This window comes from Drosophila albomicans, chromosome 3 (genome assembly GCF_009650485.2).
Source record: "Drosophila albomicans strain 15112-1751.03 chromosome 3, ASM965048v2, whole genome shotgun sequence".
NCBI lineage: Eukaryota > Metazoa > Arthropoda > Insecta > Diptera > Drosophilidae > Drosophila > Drosophila albomicans.
This window is the reverse complement of record NC_047629.2, coordinates 11,400,130-11,420,978: the sequence shown is the minus strand read 5'-3', so window position 1 is coordinate 11,420,978 and position 20,849 is coordinate 11,400,130. Positions and strand designations below refer to the sequence as shown.

The window sequence follows — 20,849 nt, the reverse complement described above, 5'->3', positions numbered from 1 at the left end:
TTTGCCACGTGATAAAATACAGATAAATAGTGTACATTAGTGTACATTAATGTTTTTTTTTATTAATTGAAAATGGGTCACATAGTCGAGCAAATTCGATATTAAAGCCATTTTCCATTTTTTCCCCTTTGAAAGATAATTAATCAACAAAAATGTTTAAAGGAATTTTTAAAGTCTTGCAACATCAATCATTCAATTCGTTGTCAGCTATCAAGTGTTTCAGCAAAAATGCAGCTTTAATATATGTATTCGTTTTCTTTTGTTTGCTGTCAGTCAAAAGTTGAGTTTTCACTTCGATGTTTGAAATTGGTATAACAAGGTGCCAGGCACAGATGCGCTAATTGATGTCTAGCAGCTGCTCTTGTGAAAATGTTGAAATTCATAACGTATACGTACGTTCGTGTTAATTTGCGCCTGTTGATTAAAATGAAAGACTGACAAAACTTAGTTGCCAGATGCATGCATTCCACAATTTATGACACATTATTCTTGCAAAATATATGCTAATTATTGTATCTTTGAGAGTTAAGTTGAGTGCAAAGTTTGCCCGGGATGAGAATGCAGTGAGAAGCTTCTCCATTGAAAAATTCAGATTTTCTGACATCTGCATTAATTAATTTAAATCTTCCGGCTTAAGCTCTGACAGTCGATTAAGTTGTATTAGCTCCTTGAGTTTGCTAAAGTTGCGCCATCAAATTTGCTCAAACGAAGTTTTTGCTGCAGATTCTGCTGCAATGTGCATACATTTTAATAGCGCATATAATTTAAGTTATAACGTTAAACACATTAATTTTTTAATAAGCAATTTTGTGGTGGATTCTTACTCTGAACAGCATTTGGCTTTAATATCATTCATATAAAAGCCGAATTGCGCGCCGTCAAATCAAAATTAAAGATCTACGTGAGCTAACTTCTAAAATGTGGCTTGCCATTGAAATGTGAAAGCAGTTATAAAATTACCGATTGAGTTAACAATATTTAATTTAAATATCACACATTATTGCCTCAGCTTGAAGTGAAAACTCGATTGATATGCTAAGCATAATTTAAGCAAGGATGCTTCAGCTGAGAGTGATCGACAATGAGATACTGTGTGTCCATTAGTTTGTAATTATCTAACAAGCTTTCATACATTCAATACTTTTTAAAGTTATTATTTATTTGTTTCTATAAAAATTTGTTCAACATAATTTATAATTCACATAATTTATAACCATCGCTGATTGTTGACTTAAAAGACTTCTACTGCTTAGCAGATACTGCAGGGTACCCAATATAAAGGATGAAAAGGTGAGAAATACTCATGCAAGCAGAGCTGAATGAAGTTTCCATTCGAAAGCGGCACAAACGGTGTTTATTAAATTCATATTTGTGAACGTGCAATACATTTTGATTTTGATTATGTGCTGATAAACCTTTAAACAGGCATTTGAATGCCGAAAACTTTTTACTAAATTATCACCTGACTGCAATTAAGTAGGTGTATGTTCAGCAGATACTGGATGGAGGAAATTGGCAGGCAGGATGGGTCAGGAAAAAAGACTGCAGAAATTATAGTGATTGTGTTTGCGTTGCGTTGTCACGTAGTTGTAAAAATTGGCGTAAATGTTTTAAAAGTTTCATCAAAGTTGTTATGAAGTATTTTTGCTTCGTGTGTGGTGTAGTGGAAGGCAACAAATGGAGGAGGCTATGAGCTCAAAAAGTCATTTAAGAAACTGCAGCGTCCGCAGTCATATGAAATTAGTAACATCATTTTTGGGTGGAAGTTGAATTCAACCTTTGCGTTTCTTGTTTACCAGTACGATGGGAGATAATTGCTATAGAGTCGAGCAAAATTGCAATTGAAGTTTTAATAAGATTGCGGCTTTTGTAAGTTTCATTAAAAAGAATTTAAATTTAATAAAAACATCGTGAGAAACTTTAGTGAGAAGTGCACGAATACTTATTTCCCAATTTCATTCACGGATGAAAACAAAATCCTTTTTATGCCTATATGTGGAAGCAATAATGTAAGCGAAACCCAAATGATTGTTTAATATTTCATTTAAATCAAAATTTTAATTGCAATTTTTTCACTGCCACTCGCGACATATCAAACTCCACATTTTTCTATCGTATTTTTATTTATGTATGTTTCTGTTGGTGTATACATATATAAATAAATTTATGTTATATTTATGGCGCCGTCGGAAATTTCTTAATGATATAGTAGGTTTTCAATTTGTCCAGCGTTAAATGTGTTGTGCAGTGTTGTAGACACTTTTTATTCGATACTCGTTTTACTTTTGATTCAGATTTAACTCTTTCGGGAGAACATCTGTAGTCGGACAAAAATAGTACATTACAGGAATGCTTGTGCATTCTCTATTGTTAGAGATTTTTATTGTTCGAAACTTATGGAGAGATTTAATTTAATTTGTGTTTGCACCAATACTTATGATATTTGGAGGATTTTAAGGGAAAGTAACGATTTTTATATGTCGGAGTTAAAATATTTCATAAATAATTGGAGTAAATCTGAGGGCAAAATGAGAAATTTGAAATTATTTCCAGCTGAGTTCCACAATCTATTTAACTTGGTTATCGGTTGAAATTTTATTGGTTTCGATTTCCTCATATTCTCAAGACAGTTTTTTTTTTATGTTACATGCTCAGCTATTAATTAGTTAACCTATGTGTACTGGAGGCGCAAAGGTTATTATAATTAAAAATCTTGTAAATTCCACTGTATGGAAAAGTTGGATTTTACTTTTCAAACTTGTCTGTATCTTGGCTTGGGGCCAAAGTGGGGCAACTCGTGTACCATAGAATAAACCAAACTACCTTCCTTTGTGTGGGTGAACTCAGGTTTATAAGAATCCCAACTCACACCCATGTACATACATGTGTATGTAAGGTGGAGTGAGGTGGTTTGGGGTGGGGTGTATTTGATAGGCACAGCTCATTTGGACTGTACAGTGCCTGCTATTTACATGCTCCTAGCCAGTGCATGTAATTATAGTAAGCCCGTTGGCATTTTTAGCATTGCTAAGAAATGTTTAGCTTAGACCTTCGCAAATGCCTGGCTTTGGCTTTGGGTATGATAGTGTCTGTAAGTTGGATATTCAACACAGGAGTATGAGATAAATATCCAGTAAAAAGAATACTCTAAAGCTTTGTGGCTTTATTACGGTTTCGTTGCAAAGTGTATTAACAAGAAGTTGGGCGTTAGTAAATCAGAAATTCGGTTCTTCACTCCGGTTTTAGTATTGATAAACTTCACAAGACTATATAGTAACATTTTCTTTTTAATTAAGTCTTACCAATGCGAGTTTAGAGTTCATACTGTGATTATTTCATGTTTACTCCAGCTCTATCAGTTTTCATTTAATTAATTAAAAACAAATAAGATAGTCTAGCACACTCGACTGTGGGATACCCGTAACCCATTTTGAATATAAGCAAAACAGTGCGGCATTATATGTGTATATATTATATTTATATATTTTATTATATTTGTATATATTTCTTTAATAACTTCTACCTTTTTTATGTGATAGCAAGATGCCTCCTTCTGCCTGTAACACACATTTTATGAAGGCACAATGTTATAATATCCTTCTACCTTATTTACCTTCGTACTGTATGTTCTAGTGTAATTGTTGTAGTGTAATTGAAATGATTTTATAAAAGGTTTTGATTTTAGGAAATTCAACACTTGAAATCATGCTCATACACGTATGTACAAATAATAAATGACCCGGGAAATGAGGCGTATGTGTGTCAGTCAACTTATCCGCTGAATTAGTAGCACTAAATAGTCGTTTGTTGAATTTTAATTGCTTTCAATTCAAACCAAAAGCTTGTTAAGATTTTGCACAGTGGATCGTTTTCGCAAATCATGTCGTAATAACAACAACCAGAGAAAATAATCTATTATTCGCATCTGGGCAATGTTTGCTTGGTATAATTATATTTGAGACTTTTTTGGGTTAAAAACAACATTTAGTTGGAACCCTTAAATGCTCATATTTCAGAAAACAACATTTTTTTATAGGATATACAACAAAATTTACAAGCCTTTCAAAATTGATAACAACTTTTGTTGATACCAACAACGAAATTTGAGTTTTGCTCAAAATGTTTGTTAAATTTGTCACTGTGCGTTGCAAATCAATTACGCTCAGAAACGATGTTTAATTATGACTTAATTGGAAAGTAATTAAAATTAATATGGTAGTGTGAATTGCAGACTTCAATTGTTTTCAAAGTATTTCATAAATATGTATAATAAATTAATTATAATATAAAATCAATGTTCGTAGCTTTTAACAAGCAAACTGAAGTCAACTTAAATAATTGAATTAAAATTTAAACTGTTTTGTTCACTAACCATTTTGTCCCCAAAGCTCTGCATTGCATTTTTAGATTATTTTCATTAGGTGGTAGTGCTTAGTTTTTTCAACAATATTTGTCAGAAGAAGTCTTTAATTTCTTTTGAGTACATGCAGATTGAGATTTGGTCTGCTTCCTTTGATGTATCGATGTTATTTATTCATAACCATTTATTTATTGCATGGAAAACTTTAACTAACTATAGTTTTGGTTTTCTATGTAAAAATTACCTAATTATATCATCATTAATAGCTGTCAGTCTTAACATCTACATATTATTGACTATACAGCTACACCTAACTTTTTGTATATGATTTAGTAATGCAGCATTTTAAAGGTGTTTACTTTAGATTTCATATCTCGTTCCAAGTTCCAAATATTCGCATCGTTTTTCAATAGTAACTACTACTTCTTATGGTAATGTTTATTCTTATTTGTTTTTTATTTTTTTTATTTTAATGAACAACATTTTAATTCAAGTTTGCCCGTTTTGAAGCGCATCAGATTTACTTTATGTATTATTATTAATTTTATTTTGATCTTTTTTCGATTATCTATTAGTAGTTTGTTTTATTTGTCTATATTTCAAGTTCTTAACAGTTGTAATTATAAATAATAAAAACATGGAAATTTCTGCCGTCAAAACCCAAAAAAAAAACATTACATTTACACAAATTTTTTATATAGTAAATAAAAAAAAAACATGAAAATAAAATCAAAAATTAAAAAGCAATTAAAGAATTTCAACATTTATTTTCAGTCATTATTATTATAAAACTTTTGGTGTTGGTGATTAAATTAACATTTGCTTTATTGTTATATCTGTTATTAATGATTTTTTCATAAATGTACATTCTTTCTCTAGCATCATCAGAATCGTCTGCGTGAATGACATGTTTTAACCGAAATAGATTCCGTCATCATTTATTAAAATTACATTTTTTTTGTTCTAAACTCTTCTACCGGCGCGTAAGGAATTGCGTCATGTTTAAGCGGGATACGTCTATAGTAATTATTTAGCTCAAACTCTGTTTGGTTGGCACAGTTTTCCCTTCTATATCGATAATCATTACGCAGGGGATTTACACTTTGCGGGATGAAGTTCCTTATTTCCGAACGGTCTACTTGACTAATGCCGAGGTCTAGGATATCTTTACCTATTCTATTAAAGTTCATGATGCTGACTTTGCCCGGCGTGATAATGCGGTCGAAGATGAACTTAAAATTGTCGTTTTGGCACATGGTTGCTGAGGGTATTGAGGCTGCTTGACGATGCTGCTGGTAACTTCTAAGACTGGTTGCTGATGCTACTGGCAGCTAAGGTTGCTGGTCACTGAATGATATTTTTCTTTGACGAGCTGGCTGCTTTTATACCTACCACAAGACAATTTTCATTGCTGTTTAGGATCCCTATGAGTGAGGATCTTCAAAGGAAACGACAAATGGCTTCCTAGGTAAGCATAACTAATTGCGTATCTTTACCCTGCCAGTTTTTTATACATGACGGTCTATCCTGTTGCTTATTCTCTACCTGTTCAAACGATCGAGCGCACCTTTGAGGCTCCCCTAGAGCACGGACCCTTGACCTTTTTCGTCGCATCGTCAGTTAGGTGCCTCTTATCGCATTTTACCGATCAGTACGTGTAATTCCTTCCACTTATTTGAAGATATGTTGGAGTTACGCACTGTACTGAAATTTGTATTTTGTTGCAAGTCAAATTTCCTCTTGTTGCATTCTCATTCTAAAGTCTATGTTTCATAGTACATAAATTATTTGTATATTTATGTTGCATTTGTTTGTTTATGCTACCCATGGGCTAGAAGCTCCATGCTAATGAAAAATGTATTTACACACAGATATTTTTGATTCAATCTTCTAAAGTATTTAAACAAATTATCAAAACATTATTATTGTGTGTCTCTATTGTGTGCCAATCGTACCAACACAATGTTGTAATGCGGAAATTGAAATACAAGTTTGGGTATGTTTTACAAAGAAAACGTTTCATGAATTTAGTTTTAGATATTGAAGAGGCTCCCCTGAAATCATTGAAATAGTGCAATATGAACATAAAGTTGTCTAAGTCAATACAAACAATACTATATATTGCACTGTTTCTAAAACCTCATATACATATTTGTAAAAATCTTCTCATATGGACGATGTGCATTGACAGTAAATATAATATCTCAACCAATTTTTTAACACCAACCTTCCACAATTGAAATAAAGAACATAGGCGATCCAAAGTAGATTAAGTCAAGTAGTTAAGAAAAAAAAATATGACAACTTTTATAAAATTAAAGAGTACTTCATCTTTGAATTATTGGTTAATCAATATCGACATTCATTTTTCATATGTATTCATTAATTTCCGCCATTTATTGTTCTCTTAAATATTCATTGAAAATTAACATAGTGTCGAATTGGGTGTTCTGAACTCTTGGACACGTTATTGGCTCGAATTAAAACGAGTCAAATAAATTAAATGTCAACATATGCAGTTGATTTCGGCCACTTTATCACGTTGTTACGACTTCAAGAGTCAACGCCCTTCAGCATTAAATATTTTATGTACAATATTGGTAGTCCGATTGTACAGAAAAATAATTACACTGTAATTTTCTTCACTGTCTCAGTAGTTGGAAAATTAAATTTCTATACAAATCTAATTTTTGTGCAAGGAAGTGTTAATTACGGTCACCTGTGGAAATGTCAAGTGTGGGATAATAAAAATGAAATAAATTAGGATTGATAATGGATTTGTGTGACGGATCGTACGTGCCCCGAGACGGGGCGATGAAGGGATCGGGATCGCGATCGGGGTCGGTGACGATTCGTCACACAAATCCATTATCGATCCTAATTTAGGGATCGAGGTCGCATGGCTTATTTTTTGGATAATATACGATATGAATTGAAAGGATGCGAACTGGATAGAACCCGGTTTACTGGAATCACATTTACTATGAAAAACTTTCTTTCATTGGCCAACAGGAGGCTCTACTTTATCGTAATGCACTTTTATGAGACGTTCACGTACTCGATCGTCTTGGAAGTAGCGTTGCGCTCCCGATTGTCGATGTAAAAGGGCGCTACGTCGCTTCGTGACGAGTTTTCTCCAACGTTTTGATAACACGTTTTCCCAACACGTGCTACGAGTCGTATCCCAATCCCGAACTACGTTTTCGAGGGTTCGATCGTTTTTGGGTACAGCGATGCGCCCCTGATTGTCAATGTACGCTACGTTCGTTAATTACAGGAGCGTATCACGTTTTAATATCACATGTTCGTGTCACGTTTTCGACCACGATCTACGAATCGTATTTCGACCTCGACCTCGACCCCGATCCCGATCCCTTCATCGCCTCTTCTCCGGGCACGTACGATTCGTCACACAAATTCATTATCGATCCTAATTTATTTCATTTTTATTATCACACACTTGACATTTCCACAGGTGACCCTAATTAAATTGCATTTTTATTATCCACTCCCTTGACATTTTCACAGGTGACCCTAATTTACACTTCCTTGCACAAAAATTAGATTTGTATAGAAATTTGATTTTCCTTGTTTCGAGTACCTTGCTCAGACTTAAGAGGTGGCTGACATGCATGGCCAAAAATTAACGAAATGAATGAAATAAACTTCTTTTATATTCTTTTATATCCATCTCTTCAAAATATTTAAATTTCTTAGTACACAATTACATTTAATAACAAATTAACATATGTAAATGCAGAGCACAATTTTAAATAGTTCTATATTTTACTAATATTTATAACTGTTGATATAATGTTATAAATATGGGAATATGTATATATTTTATTTTTTTTATATATATAATCTTTCTCTTCCTTAAAGTTGAATTTGGATGTTAAATTTTGCCTCTTATTTTCGAATGGCAATTTTTTTTTTATATTTAAGTATTGCTTGTTGGATCTACATGCCAGACACTCCAGATTTTGAATGGCATAATTAATGGCTGCCTACCAATTATTAATCACTGACACAGCGCAAGTTATTTGTTCTTATTTATTAATGTCGTTTTTTCATTCGTTAAATATAGTTCACAAATTTATATTTTGAAATTTCCAAGTCTAACTATATTAAGGGGAAACTTTAGAATACAAATACAAAAGATATTAATTGTCAACGGAACAATATATGATGTTTTGAACGGGATTTGGAAAAATCTCAAACATTTTTAATATATTTAGTTAAATAACAATTCCATCACACTAAAATTATTATCAAAATACGCACGGGTGATGTCACGAAACTCTGCCTATTATAAAATATTGTATTTCAAAGTAAAAAGCGCGAAGAGCAGAAATTGCTTAATTATTTTTGTATTCCAAATTATTCAAAAATTAAATTAAATTTTATCTGTATGTTTTAGCTTTTATGAACCTTTTAACATAGGTGTTTAATAATATTGAACGACACAATAAATTTGTGTTTTTTAAAAACGAAAATACACATTTGGCGCTTAGACCATAAATACAAGATATAAGCAAAAATTCGAAAATCTGTAAATGCGGAAAACGATATAAAGTGCCAAATAAACACTCATAAATTTCAATACACCAAAATCCAAAGTGGAAAAACAAAGCCAAGAATTTTTATAAATTTCCAAGGAAAATGCATCACGCTTTACTGCGTTGTTTTGGCTTTTGGCTGGCCACAATAAATGAATAATGGCAGCAGAGTAAAGACTAAATAACACGGAGTTTTCTACAAAACAAGGTTGGTATGCGGTGAGTTTATGCAGCTGAAAGAGGAAAAAACAAATACCCAAGTCACGAATGAAACGTGCATCATTAATTGCCAGTATCCATTGAGTATCGAATACTAACAAAGTGAGAAATTCACATTAGAACTCTATTGGAATTTCAGCCTCTACGAAGCATAGAAGCTAGACTGCAAAAATTACCAAAGCTTTATGTGCAGATTACCAAATTATTAGCAATGTACAATAGCCAGCAAGTGAGCTTTGGTTTTTGCCTGAATTACCCATTTAAATACACAACATCGAAGAGTGTGAGATGTGTGTTTAGTTGGTACATTAACCAATGTTTCTTTGCCGAAAACACTTTTCAACTTGCCAAGCTTTAACCCAATAAAATCAAATGTGTATTAGCCAAGTGATTACATGACTTTCAACGCCCCATTGTTATGAAGACAATGGATTCATTTTGGGAATTAAGTTTCGATTATATGTTTCGCACACACACACACACAACATTAGTGTTGCTGTTTATTCCTTTTGTTTCTTCAACCTCTGTATAACAACTAGAATGAATTCCTGCGTTATCGATATATGAACTTCTTGACGATTCGACCGTAATCGCATGAAAGTCACATCATTAGCGGGATCCAGATCTCGGACCACATTGCGTGCCATGATCGCCAATGCATGCAAATGACTAGCGTAAGCATAAGAGCGCCTCTGACTAACCGTAGAGCGCATTGGCCTTCCGTTGGGATCCATTACAATTATTTCACGAGCCCCACGAACAGCGAAATTATGGACGAAAGCATCATCATCATAGGCTCTGGTACGTCTGCTTTGCGTAATTCACATTCACTATATGTTAAAACCATGAACATTAACATACTCACGCTGACTGTATTTTTGTTGTTCGTCTCGGTGGTTGTGCCATATTTTTTTTAATTGTGATATTTAGTCTAAAAATTTAAGCACAAAATTGTTTTAAAATTTCTCAAAGCTTACTTATGTCAGACTTATGTAATTTCGTTTTCTTGTGTATTAGGTTTGTGAAAATTTGAAGGAGCTATGCGTGATCAGGGTCAGCATCAAATTCCATATCTGTCGGTTCGTCATCTATGAAAATTTGACTAGCTAACTGACAAAATTACTAGGTTATATATTTAAATATATTGAAAAGTAGATTGCAAATCTTGATTACAGATTTTTTCGATGTTATAATATATATTTGGTGTATGTAATAAACGTTATTGATCACTCGTTTTAGATTTTCTTTTTTATTAGCATCTAAGGAACAAATGATAAAATAAGTTTACAGGGGAATGCGATTCCGTAGATATTCCATGATGGAAGCAGTGCCCATTGCTAAAATTTGATGACGAGGCTGACGGAAAGGATTGCCAGACAAATGCAGCTCATCTATACTCGTAAGGTTTCCCAACACTGGCGGTACGATCTGTATATTATTATTGGTAAGATTTAGAGTGCCAAGTTTAGGGAGTGCCCCTAATCCATTATCAGTAGCATCGATTTCTTGAATTTGATTGTCATTAGCAATAAGTGTTTCCAGACTTTCCAATTCGTAGATGCAAGTTGGCAATTGTTCGTAACGATTGTGAGAAATATTTAATTCTCGGAGCATTTTAAGACCAGACAACTCCATGGGCAAGCTACGAAGCAAATTGCCTGATAAATTTATGCGTAAAAGACGCGAGAACTGCGATATGAAGGAGGGTATGAATGAGATTTGGTTCTTAGACAAATTCAACTCTGTTAGCAATTCGCTCATATCTTGCAGTTCCGACGGAACTTTTGTCAGCAAGTTGTCTTGAAGGCTAACAATATCGACTAGCTCCTGGCACGCCATATCAACGATGTCTTCTGGCAATTCCGTCAGATTTTTTGAATTTGCTTTGAGAACTCGAGTGTTGCGCATCGAATACTTATCTGGAAATTGCGGATCACTCTTTGCCGATTTCGCTTTTCCGCCCTGTTGGCGGGGACTATTCAAGCCATCGCCAACCATTTTAATAGAGCAATTGACTACGGTATTTATTAGTGAAAACTAGAAAAATTTGATTTTATTGAAACAACGATTTTAGTGCGACTGAAAATAAATTTGTATCATTTGCTTGAATTCAAATGACAATTGTTTTATGACTATTTTCGAGTGTGTAAACTGATTGAATATTTATTTTTGAAGGTGTTTCACAATTTGCATATGTACACATACAAATACCCCTTACTTCGAGATATAATTAATACGAGTTTGAAGATTGGATTTTCGCCATTATGCCAACGATAACGTCTTCTATTAATGCTTTAAATATGTAATTAAATTTAAAATAGGTGTCACGTTTGCTATAAAAGCCCTTTAAGGAGTGAGTTTTATACACAATTTAGTGATGCTTCTTTCTTGAAACTACCAAGGAAAAACAAGTAAGAGAGTTGCAGTCTACTAAGTGAAGTTATATGTAGATGATTCTTTCTGCCTGTTTAATTTAATGGAGGCACAAAGAAATAATACCCTTCGGCCATGTATAGATGCAGTCGAGTGTTCTAAATTAACATACCTAGAAATTTAAAGATATCTATTTTTATATTTGGTATAATATTATATAATACTAATTTTTAGACCCGACCGAAGAAACTGCTGTTGTATTTTTGTAAATACTACAGGCTATTGGTTTTGCTTTAATTGTAATACACATGCAGTATGTCGATATTCAAAAATATGCGTTTGGTATGTTTTAGTATTACGATAATACCGCTTCGCACTCGACTACAAACTTTTGAACTATAAAAAAAAAGATAAAAGAATGCGTAATACTATATTGCTAATATCAGTAAACATACAATTTTATATGGCCATTTGGATCTCACAGATTAAAATATAAAAAGATCTATAACAGGTGTTCACAGAGAGAGCGGAAGTTCCCCCATACGACAAAATTGATCATTCGATTCAACTTAAAGAACTCCGCAGCTTTTGATGGCAACGAGCTGATTATTCTTTGCCAAATGAGCTGTAGCGTCTTGAATCTTTTCCAGAAGCTGAAGTCCCTTGCGAACCTTACCAAAAGCCACTCGCTTGCCGTTCAGAATTGACAACGGTTTGTAGCTAATGGTAAAAGTGAGCGCAGTCCGAGCATTACCGCGCACATAGCGACAAGGAAAGGAGAGAATGCCAGCATCGACGCCATGGTTGAGTACCTCGAAATCGTGTTCGATATTATTCATATCGAGATTGCGATCCGGATCCAGGGCAATACAGCCTTCAAGCCAAATGGGCGCAAAATTTCGAGTGAAGCTAATGCTGTGATTACTCTGATTGGAACAGATACGCATAAATTCTAGCACAACTTGGGGACACGCCTCTGTGAAGAGCTGAATGGCAAGACGACCCCGTATTTGCGTGCCAAGGACCTCTACATCAATGTAGATTTGTGGACGTAGCAGCTTACACAGAACACTCACATCGCATATGTTCATGAGATCCTCGTATCGATGGAGCACATGCATTGGCACCTCATAGCTGAACGCCTTAATCATTTTGACTTTGTGATGGGATTTTCCCATAGCTGGATCAAACAAATTTCCACCTGGATTAAATTTCATATTTCTCTCTTGCTGTTTCCGTTCCTTCTCCCGGGCTACGCTGGCATTCCTCCAGCGACCAGCGGCCAAACGATCCGGTGATTTGGTAAATGTCCGCAACGTGTTGTTGCTCTTCCTGTAAAGCGCCGTGAGCATTTCCATATAAGAAAGCTCCATTCCATTACCCTCGCTGCTTTTCATCTTGGGTGGTGGCAAGCAAGTGTTCACCTTGCCTTTGATGTTGGCCAGACGATCGCGATGCTGACGATATAGATCCCTTTGTTCATTCATACCCAAATGGGATCGAGACTTTATTTTAGGCTGCTGGGACTTGCTTATAGGCGTAGGAATCGCACGTTGATGATGTTTGAAATTGTTCTTCATCGCATTCACATCGATGTTAAAAGTGTGGTTATGCATCTTTGCGTTGCTGTCTTCTGGCTCCGGATGGTTGTAAACTGGATTGGTCAGCGTGTAAGGTCCGCGTTTGACAGCTGCCACATATGGTGTCATTTGTTGTCCAGTGTTCTGAGGGGACTTCTTTACTCGTGGTGGATTTGGGACCTCTCTTATAAACATGTTTGCACTTATTACTTTGTATCTCTATTCAGAATGAAAATTTATACATAAATTTTATCTCAAAATCGCTCGTTGTGGACTTGTCGAACTGACTAGATGTTATTATGGGGATACGATTATTGAATTCCAAAGGTTGCTAAGACAATTAAAATCAAGTAAGAAATCGAAGATATCTGACAATTAGAGTAGACTGTTGGTGGTGTTTGTGCATCGGAATGCTTTCGGGGTGAGTTTTTGTTGATCCGCAACTGAATCAACAAAACAAGATTCCCGATGCTGTTGTCATTTTTATGTGTGTTTATTTCGACGGAGTTATATTATGCAAAAAGTCAAGCTGCTGAAAACAACGGATCCAACTGAATAAATGGTTTTTTATTTAATTTAATTTTTGCATTGTTATTCTTATCTCATTGCCTTTTGATTGACAATTGACTCGAATACAGCATATGAACGAATCATTATGCATTCAATTTAAATAACAATTATGTTGAATGACTTTTATTAATTACATTGACAACTGAAATGTGAGATGTTCTTTTGCAGTTACCGTAATTGATTTGAGCTTGTTTCAATCACTATTTGCTCGATTATAATTGTAAAAAGAACTATCTTATTCTGATGGTTAAGTACAATTTTGCGTACCTATAAAGTTAGTAGATCCCTAGCCAAATCTTTGCATGCCTTTATTAACTGGCTACAAATATTTCATTACCTATTTCATAGCAATTTTACGCATTGGAAATTTATTCAGTTTACAGTTTTCAACACATTGTCACAATCAAATAATTACATTCTTGTTTCAAACTCCATAAATGTGCAATACCAAACTGTTAATTGAGCTCAATCATGTGGCAAAACTCTGATTTACGACAAAATGGACCAAAAGTGAAAATAAAAGAGAAATTTTATTTTTATTGCACAAAAGTAAAGCTAGTCTGTGCGAGCAATGATGCGTACCAGGCAACTGGAGGGCAATTGAATCGAACCCGTTGCCATGGCAATGGAAGTGGATAGATTGCACAGCGATTGCAAATTAAAGCTAAGTAAACAACGACTAGGGCAATATTTACCCATTAGGGAATAGCCTGAACGGAATAAAAATAATATTCAACAATTGATGTTTTCATTTACAATTCTTAAAAATATTCAGTTAAATACGGAGTCTCGAATAAACTGAACTGGTAATTATGGTCGTATTTTATTAAATTGCATACGGTCATTGAACTTTCAGTGAAACTAAATTGGGAATCAGAAATGAATGCACTCTGAATTGCCAGCAGGTAGATTTAAAGTGAGAGGTTAATAATGGTCAATGTGGTTATCACTTGATTGCAATATGCTTAATCAGCTAAAATCATTTATCGACATTGCATGTGATGGTCAGCAAGTTAAAAAATCATTCACAAAAATAATATTGCTTTTAAATTACTTTCAGTTTAGTGGACTACGCTAAAAAGGGATTACTATGTATGACGTTAAATATTCTGAAATTAGCCCGGCAAACGTCATTTAATTACTTCAAAATGTAACACAAAAAAATTAACATCTGTGATTTGCAAAAGCTGCGCATATAATTTCACATTTAGTATAATTAAAAAACATTTCCTATCTTTTTTAAAATGCGTGATGTGAAGTGCATTTATGTATGAAATATTTATAACTAAGCAACTAATTTATTACATTAAGCGAACAATTTTATGTATTCTGATTCAATAAATTACTCTTTTGTTTGTTTGTTTTGTCACTGTAACAAACATAATAAGGTCATGTATTAAAGGGTATATTTTGTTTAAATACTTGCGATTGCCAGATTTTTCATAATTGCTGGCATAATTATCGGCATAAAGCATCTGGTGCCCGCATAAACATTAAATACTGCATCGATTTGCATTAATTGAATGTTAATATGCTAAAGATTTTGTGGGCACAATTAAATGATTAATGACATGATTTTTGTGTTGAATGTGTGTGGTCATGATAAGGGCTGGATTTAAATAAATATAAAACAAGAAAGAAAGCCACAATCCAGTGTGCTTGACTGTGAGATACCCGCTTCATACATATTTTGAAAAAGAGGAATACAGTGAGGTTGTTATATTGATATAGTACTACAATCAAAGTAAACTATAGAGTACTAAACATACCAAATTGCCAGCCAAAGCAGCTAAGAACTTTTATCATTTTTTTCTGATTGCATCCACAGTTTCAGAAGTCATAAATACTGTAGTTAATATCTATCTAGGTGTTCATACGAACCATACGGACATGGTCTCGTTGTTGACTTTGATCAAGAATGTATATACTTTATTGTGTATATAGATGACTCCTTCTGCCTGTTTTCTGTTGGCACAAAGTTATAATACCCTTTAGCCCTATGAACAGCGGGGTTAAATACATATGTATGTTAATATGGAACGGTAGCAGCTTCCCCACATAGGGTAAATAAAACAAGGACAATCGTACCCCTACGAGTATTGTCTATCAGGGGCTATCAGCGGCGCCTTATCAATCAATGAGTCAATGATGGCACTGACTTCAAGTATGATTAAAGGGCGCTGGTGAAGAGGGATGGAATGATGCTTGTCGCCGAGTGAGAGCGAGGCAACTGCTGAAGACAGAACCTCTTAAGCACTTTTGTTCTCGAGTGTCACACAGTTGCATCAGCTTTGCCCAACCATGCCACTTGATGGTGTTACTCTGTGTGTGAATGTGTGTATCACGAGGAACTATTCAAGTTCTATGTTTTTACTTATTTTCACTTATACTGTCTGCGTGAGTGACTGACTGACTGTTCTGACTATTCGCCAGTTAGTCAGGGCTTAGAGTGCGAATGTTGTTGTGTGCACAATATTTGTATGCCCCATACATCGCGAATTCGTGTTGCAACGCTCGACGCTTGAAAATATGTCAACAATGAAGATGCCAACTGAGCTGAGGGACGAACTCGCAAATGTAAATGTAATCAACCATAGAGAAGAGCAGTGGGAGTCACTGGCTCCACTTTGGCAATATAATCAAATTTATAAACGTCGTCGTCGTCAGTCGTCAGTCGTCTCGCATTCGTATGCGCACAACTTTATTTGTTTAGCCTACAACACACCAGTTGCAATATGCATACATTAAATGTCAGTAGTCGTTGTGTTTGACTTGGTTTAATGGAAAATTACATTTTAAAATCCAAGTGCAAGTGCGCCGCTCTGTGTTTTAGTCGATGTAACGCAGAGCGATTTAATCGTCGTCGTGAATGCAGCTGCCATCACCTTAAATATATTATTGCCCAGCTATAACGACATTACTATATTTTCCAGATTACGGGCATCAGACACGACTCATTTCATTTCACTTCTCAAGATGCTTTTAGCCGCCCTTCGATGCTTCCATTCGATTGCCCCAATACATAAAATACTCATATGTTTTGTCTTCAGCCAGATTTTTTGCCTCGTCTACACATTTATTTTATTTCTTATGACTTTCCGAGGTATGTTTGTATGTAAAACCGTATGGGGCCACCCAATAATGTGTCTGACCTTGCTGTCTTGCGATAAAACCACCGCTCTCCAGCTCCCGCTCTGGCTCCTGCTCCTTGTCCTATGCCCATACATTGGCTCAGCAGACACACTGCCATCAAGTTTTATGCTTTTATGTTTTCATATTTTTGCGTGTGTTTTTTACGATGGCTACCAAAAATGGAAACAAAAGCCGACAGCCAAAAGTTAAGAGCATAATGGAGGATAAATGCTTTGACTGTATAAATGTGCTTTTATGCTGCACGCTTTGACGCGTTTCTTGCCATGTCCTACGCATGTCAACTGACAGCTCCTCACTCAGTGCTTTTCGTATTTTATTATACTACACACTGTGAAAGGGAAACAGAGCTTACACGAATATTTGATATGTTAAGGGTGTACCCAACAGAGTTTCACTTTCTCGGTCAAACCTTCCTTTCAACATAACATATTTCAGTGCAGTTTGTCGTTAGGGCCACTTTATGTTTTGGGTATTTCCGGGGATTTTAAGCTAAACGGTTCCATAAAATGCCATGCAAAAAGCATATTTGAGTATCTAAGATAGGTTTCACTTCTGAGTGGGTATAGCGAACTTTCATGCTGGCTGCTCAAGCTAGATGTTAAAAAGGGTTTCATATTTCAAATTTAAAGCAGGTGAGTCGAGTGTGCTCGACTGCGAGATACCCTTAATAATTTTCATTCACACTGCGAAAACAGCATTATATCATTGAAATATACAACGTTCTATTATGGAAAATATACTGGAATGTACGAAAAGTTATAACTTTATACCATTCCTTTAAAAATATACCAAAGAATGCAAAATTTAAAAAATTGTTGGTCATATCAATAAATTACTTATATCTGAATTTATATTACGCATTATTTTAATTAATCTAACGTTTTATCTGAGTATATTTTATATATTTGGGGTCGGAGATGCCAGCCTATGTTGTTTGATATATATTATACTGCTTGTTGACTAAAAGTTATAATATCCTTCTACACTGCAAGTAGCGAGCTTACAAATTTGAGCTATTTTAAACATTTAATTAAAGGTTGGGTTCTTAGAACACACTAAGAAAATTAGATTGCCTATGCGTGTATGGTAAAATCCCCTGCGCATTGATCCACAAATTCAGGGGACATAAAGACATCAGTTAATTAAGACCATTAATGTTCTGACAGCAGTTTTCGAAGCTGCTAATTAACTAAATTGACAAATCAAGCTTACAGCCCCTCAAGAACTTAATCACTCAGTAACAGGCCATAAAAGGGGAATAAGAGGGAGCTTAATTAGCAAGAAGACAAGGTGTTAAGAGCTTGACGATATCAGCTCTTGAGCCACCAAAAATATTTAATCTAATTTTAGATACTTGTAAAGGCTTTATAAAAGGCACACCGTGGTTGGTCGCTGGTTGGTGTCTGGTGACTTGACGTGGCTGGCTCTAGACATGGCGGCATAATAGCCTACCCCAAGGTATACAGGAACTGCTTGCAACTGTTTTGGCTTAAATGGAGGTAAGAAGCTTACCTTTTGTTGAAAGACCCTGTAACGAAAGTAAAAAAAGAAAAACCAAAAGGTTAAATATGGCTGGGCTTAAGATAAGATTAAATTTTAAGTATACATGTAATCTCGAAACAATTTTATTAGTCTATTCCACAAATGCTCCGGACAAGCCGGTGGCCAATTAGATTAATGGCCTCATAAGAAGCGGCGCCTGTCAAACCCTCAACACCCAAAGAGATGAAGTGCTTATACTTAACATCGCTTCATCTTTAGCTGCTGAGCCCCTCAAGCAGAATGTATTTTAATAGCAGTGCATTTAGGTGTAAAGTAATCTTTTATGGCTTTTTTTTTATTATATTATTAACATATTTTCTAACTTTGCAGAGAGCTAAACGAATTTGCCTCGGGCCAATTCTATTGTTGTGAAAATAATTTTTTACAGCTTTGTCGCCATTTAAATCAATATCGTGCTTTCAGTTCCCAAACAATTTGCCACTCTCTTTCGTTGCAAAAGTCATATAAATAAAGAAAATTGAGTTTTGATATGGCTTTTATTATTCACCAACTAGTTAAAACAAAATTCTTCCTCCATCATCATAACAGAGTAAGCAAAAAATGGCCAAACTCTTAGATTACCGCTTTCAGTCCACAACTTGCTGACGAGATGCTTCTGCCAAGTTTTATGGAATACATGTGTCTGCCAGTCAAACACAACTGTTCCTGGATTACTCTGAAAGGACCATGCAAACACTCATATACATATATGCATCCACGTATAGACGAGCTTATGCAACAGCACCCAAAGAGTTGGTTGTTCAAAGCAATTTACCAAAACATTACAAGCCATAATCGGTAGGGATATTTCACTTGATGCTCGCACGTTTGTAACACGTGTTAACAGCATAGCTCACCGAAGCTGTTATTCTAAGGCAACACAAATTTAGCTACAAGATGTGTGCTTTCTACTTGAATTGGGCAACAGTTTTCAAGATGCAAAATTAGGTTAGCGCTTCTAGTTACTTGCATTGCTCGGACTGTATTCAAATTTATTGCTAATCACTTATTTTTAAGTTTGATAATATATACATCAGCATTCGTTTCTTAATTCAAGTGGGTTGCTTTGAATATTTTTGTATTCATTTCGAAGATAAACTTTATACTCAATTTTGGGTGCCGTGTCCCTTATGCCCACAAATCAAAGTTTTATTCTCTGATGCTATGCATCAATGGCATAGTTGTCAAATGGAGGAATGATAGATTATTTTAACAACATTCATGCTGAGTTTACTCGGCTAGAAGTAATTTTAAATGCTCTCAATGTTTCAATGCTTGTCTTCTTTAAGCCTGCTTAAGTTGCAGTTGCATATAAAACTAAAGGAAAAGCTTAGTTACAATTCAACTAGAGATATGTGTTTAGCAAAATTAACAGTATTTTTCCAAGCTATTGTAGAATATTCTTTAAATAAATAACGCAAATAAGTGTTTTATTTCTAAAACAATGCTTAGATGCCCGATAAAGGACAAGTTTATATAAATTCTTATGTAAATCCGAAGGAGTGAAGTACTTTTTTTTTTTTAAATGTTGAGTATAAATTTTATTGTAGATAATATTAATTAAGAGATAAACATTAGTAAGAAAATCTAGTGGGTAATAAAATGTAAACATTTCGGAATAAGACGTTTGAAATTTTAAAACTTGCATAAATAACACTATAGATTAAAATTTGAATGAATTTAGATTTTAAAGACCAAGAGAACAGTGAAATTTCCAGAGAAGCACTCTTGACAAAATCTTTTTTACTTTTCCGAGCGATTTGTCGGAAATATTAAAGATTCTTCTATGTCCACATACTCGTACATAGAGGTCGATGGAGATGACCACAAAGCAACTGTGAAATAGTTTTTCATATCCGTCGGCAGTTTACATTGTAACTGTGCTGGCCTATTCTGTGCGATCATGTAGCTTGTCACCTGGCACTGAAACGCTGTTTTTGTCGCAATCGTGTGTCTGGCAGTTGTGTGATTACATATTCATGACATTTCCTAGAAGCCACAGCTTTTTCCATCGCTTAACCTTTGTCCTTTCATCTCTCAAGTTGCATTTTTTTCATTCGTATGTTGCACTTGCATTTTGAATACAAAGCTCAATTTTTTCTCATTTGGCTTGCGGAAATTTGCTCTGCAGTGCAAATCAAAGTCATTCGCTTTGCCATTGTCAACAAACTTGCATACAACCTCGGTCCAGCAGACACACACAAACATTAGTTCACGCACACTTAACCGCCCACATAATGTATCCGTCGTTATATAAACACTTTGCACTCTTCTTTTTGTCCCTCGGGCAAAGTCTTTCAAGTCATGCTGTGTACGAACATCTTGGTATTGCTTTCTTTAGCCAAGCTCTATGTGCTGATATCCAGCTACCATGAATTTTATACCAGCACTACCCAGATTGCTGCTTATCTGCAATGTATTTTGATATAAATATTTTTAAGCACTTTGTTTTATACAAATAAGGAAGCTAGAGACGAGTGGGCTCGTCTTTGA

General features: G+C 34.8%; 4 protein-coding genes across 5 annotated transcripts in view; all 4 read right to left on the bottom strand.

Annotated features, from left to right (window-relative positions):
* Positions 1-20,849, bottom strand: part of LOC117567764 (5-hydroxytryptamine receptor 1A) — a 55,555-nt gene that overhangs the window by 14,831 nt on the left and 19,875 nt on the right. For both annotated transcript variants that reach the window (XM_052003979.1, XM_052003980.1), the window contains exon 2: positions 18,327-18,342. The gene's annotated coding sequence lies outside the window, so the exon portion shown is untranslated. The remainder of the gene's footprint in view (positions 1-18,326; positions 18,343-20,849) is intronic.
* LOC117567767 (dynein light chain roadblock-type 1) lies at positions 9,572-10,219 on the bottom strand. The gene is made up of 2 exons (XM_034247960.2): positions 10,004-10,219; positions 9,572-9,945 (listed from the first exon to the last, which is right to left on the bottom strand). Exons 1-2 carry the CDS (start codon positions 10,042-10,044, stop codon positions 9,639-9,641), a joined length of 348 nt encoding a protein of 115 aa, XP_034103851.1. The 5' UTR covers positions 10,045-10,219; the 3' UTR covers positions 9,572-9,638.
* LOC117567766 (leucine-rich repeat-containing protein 40) lies at positions 10,369-11,265 on the bottom strand. The gene has a single exon (XM_034247959.2). It carries the CDS (start codon positions 11,134-11,136, stop codon positions 10,423-10,425), a length of 714 nt encoding a protein of 237 aa, XP_034103850.1. The 5' UTR covers positions 11,137-11,265; the 3' UTR covers positions 10,369-10,422.
* LOC117567765 (uncharacterized) lies at positions 11,926-13,391 on the bottom strand. Its single transcript, XM_034247958.2, has one exon. It carries the CDS (start codon positions 13,284-13,286, stop codon positions 12,081-12,083), a length of 1,206 nt encoding a protein of 401 aa, XP_034103849.1. The 5' UTR covers positions 13,287-13,391; the 3' UTR covers positions 11,926-12,080.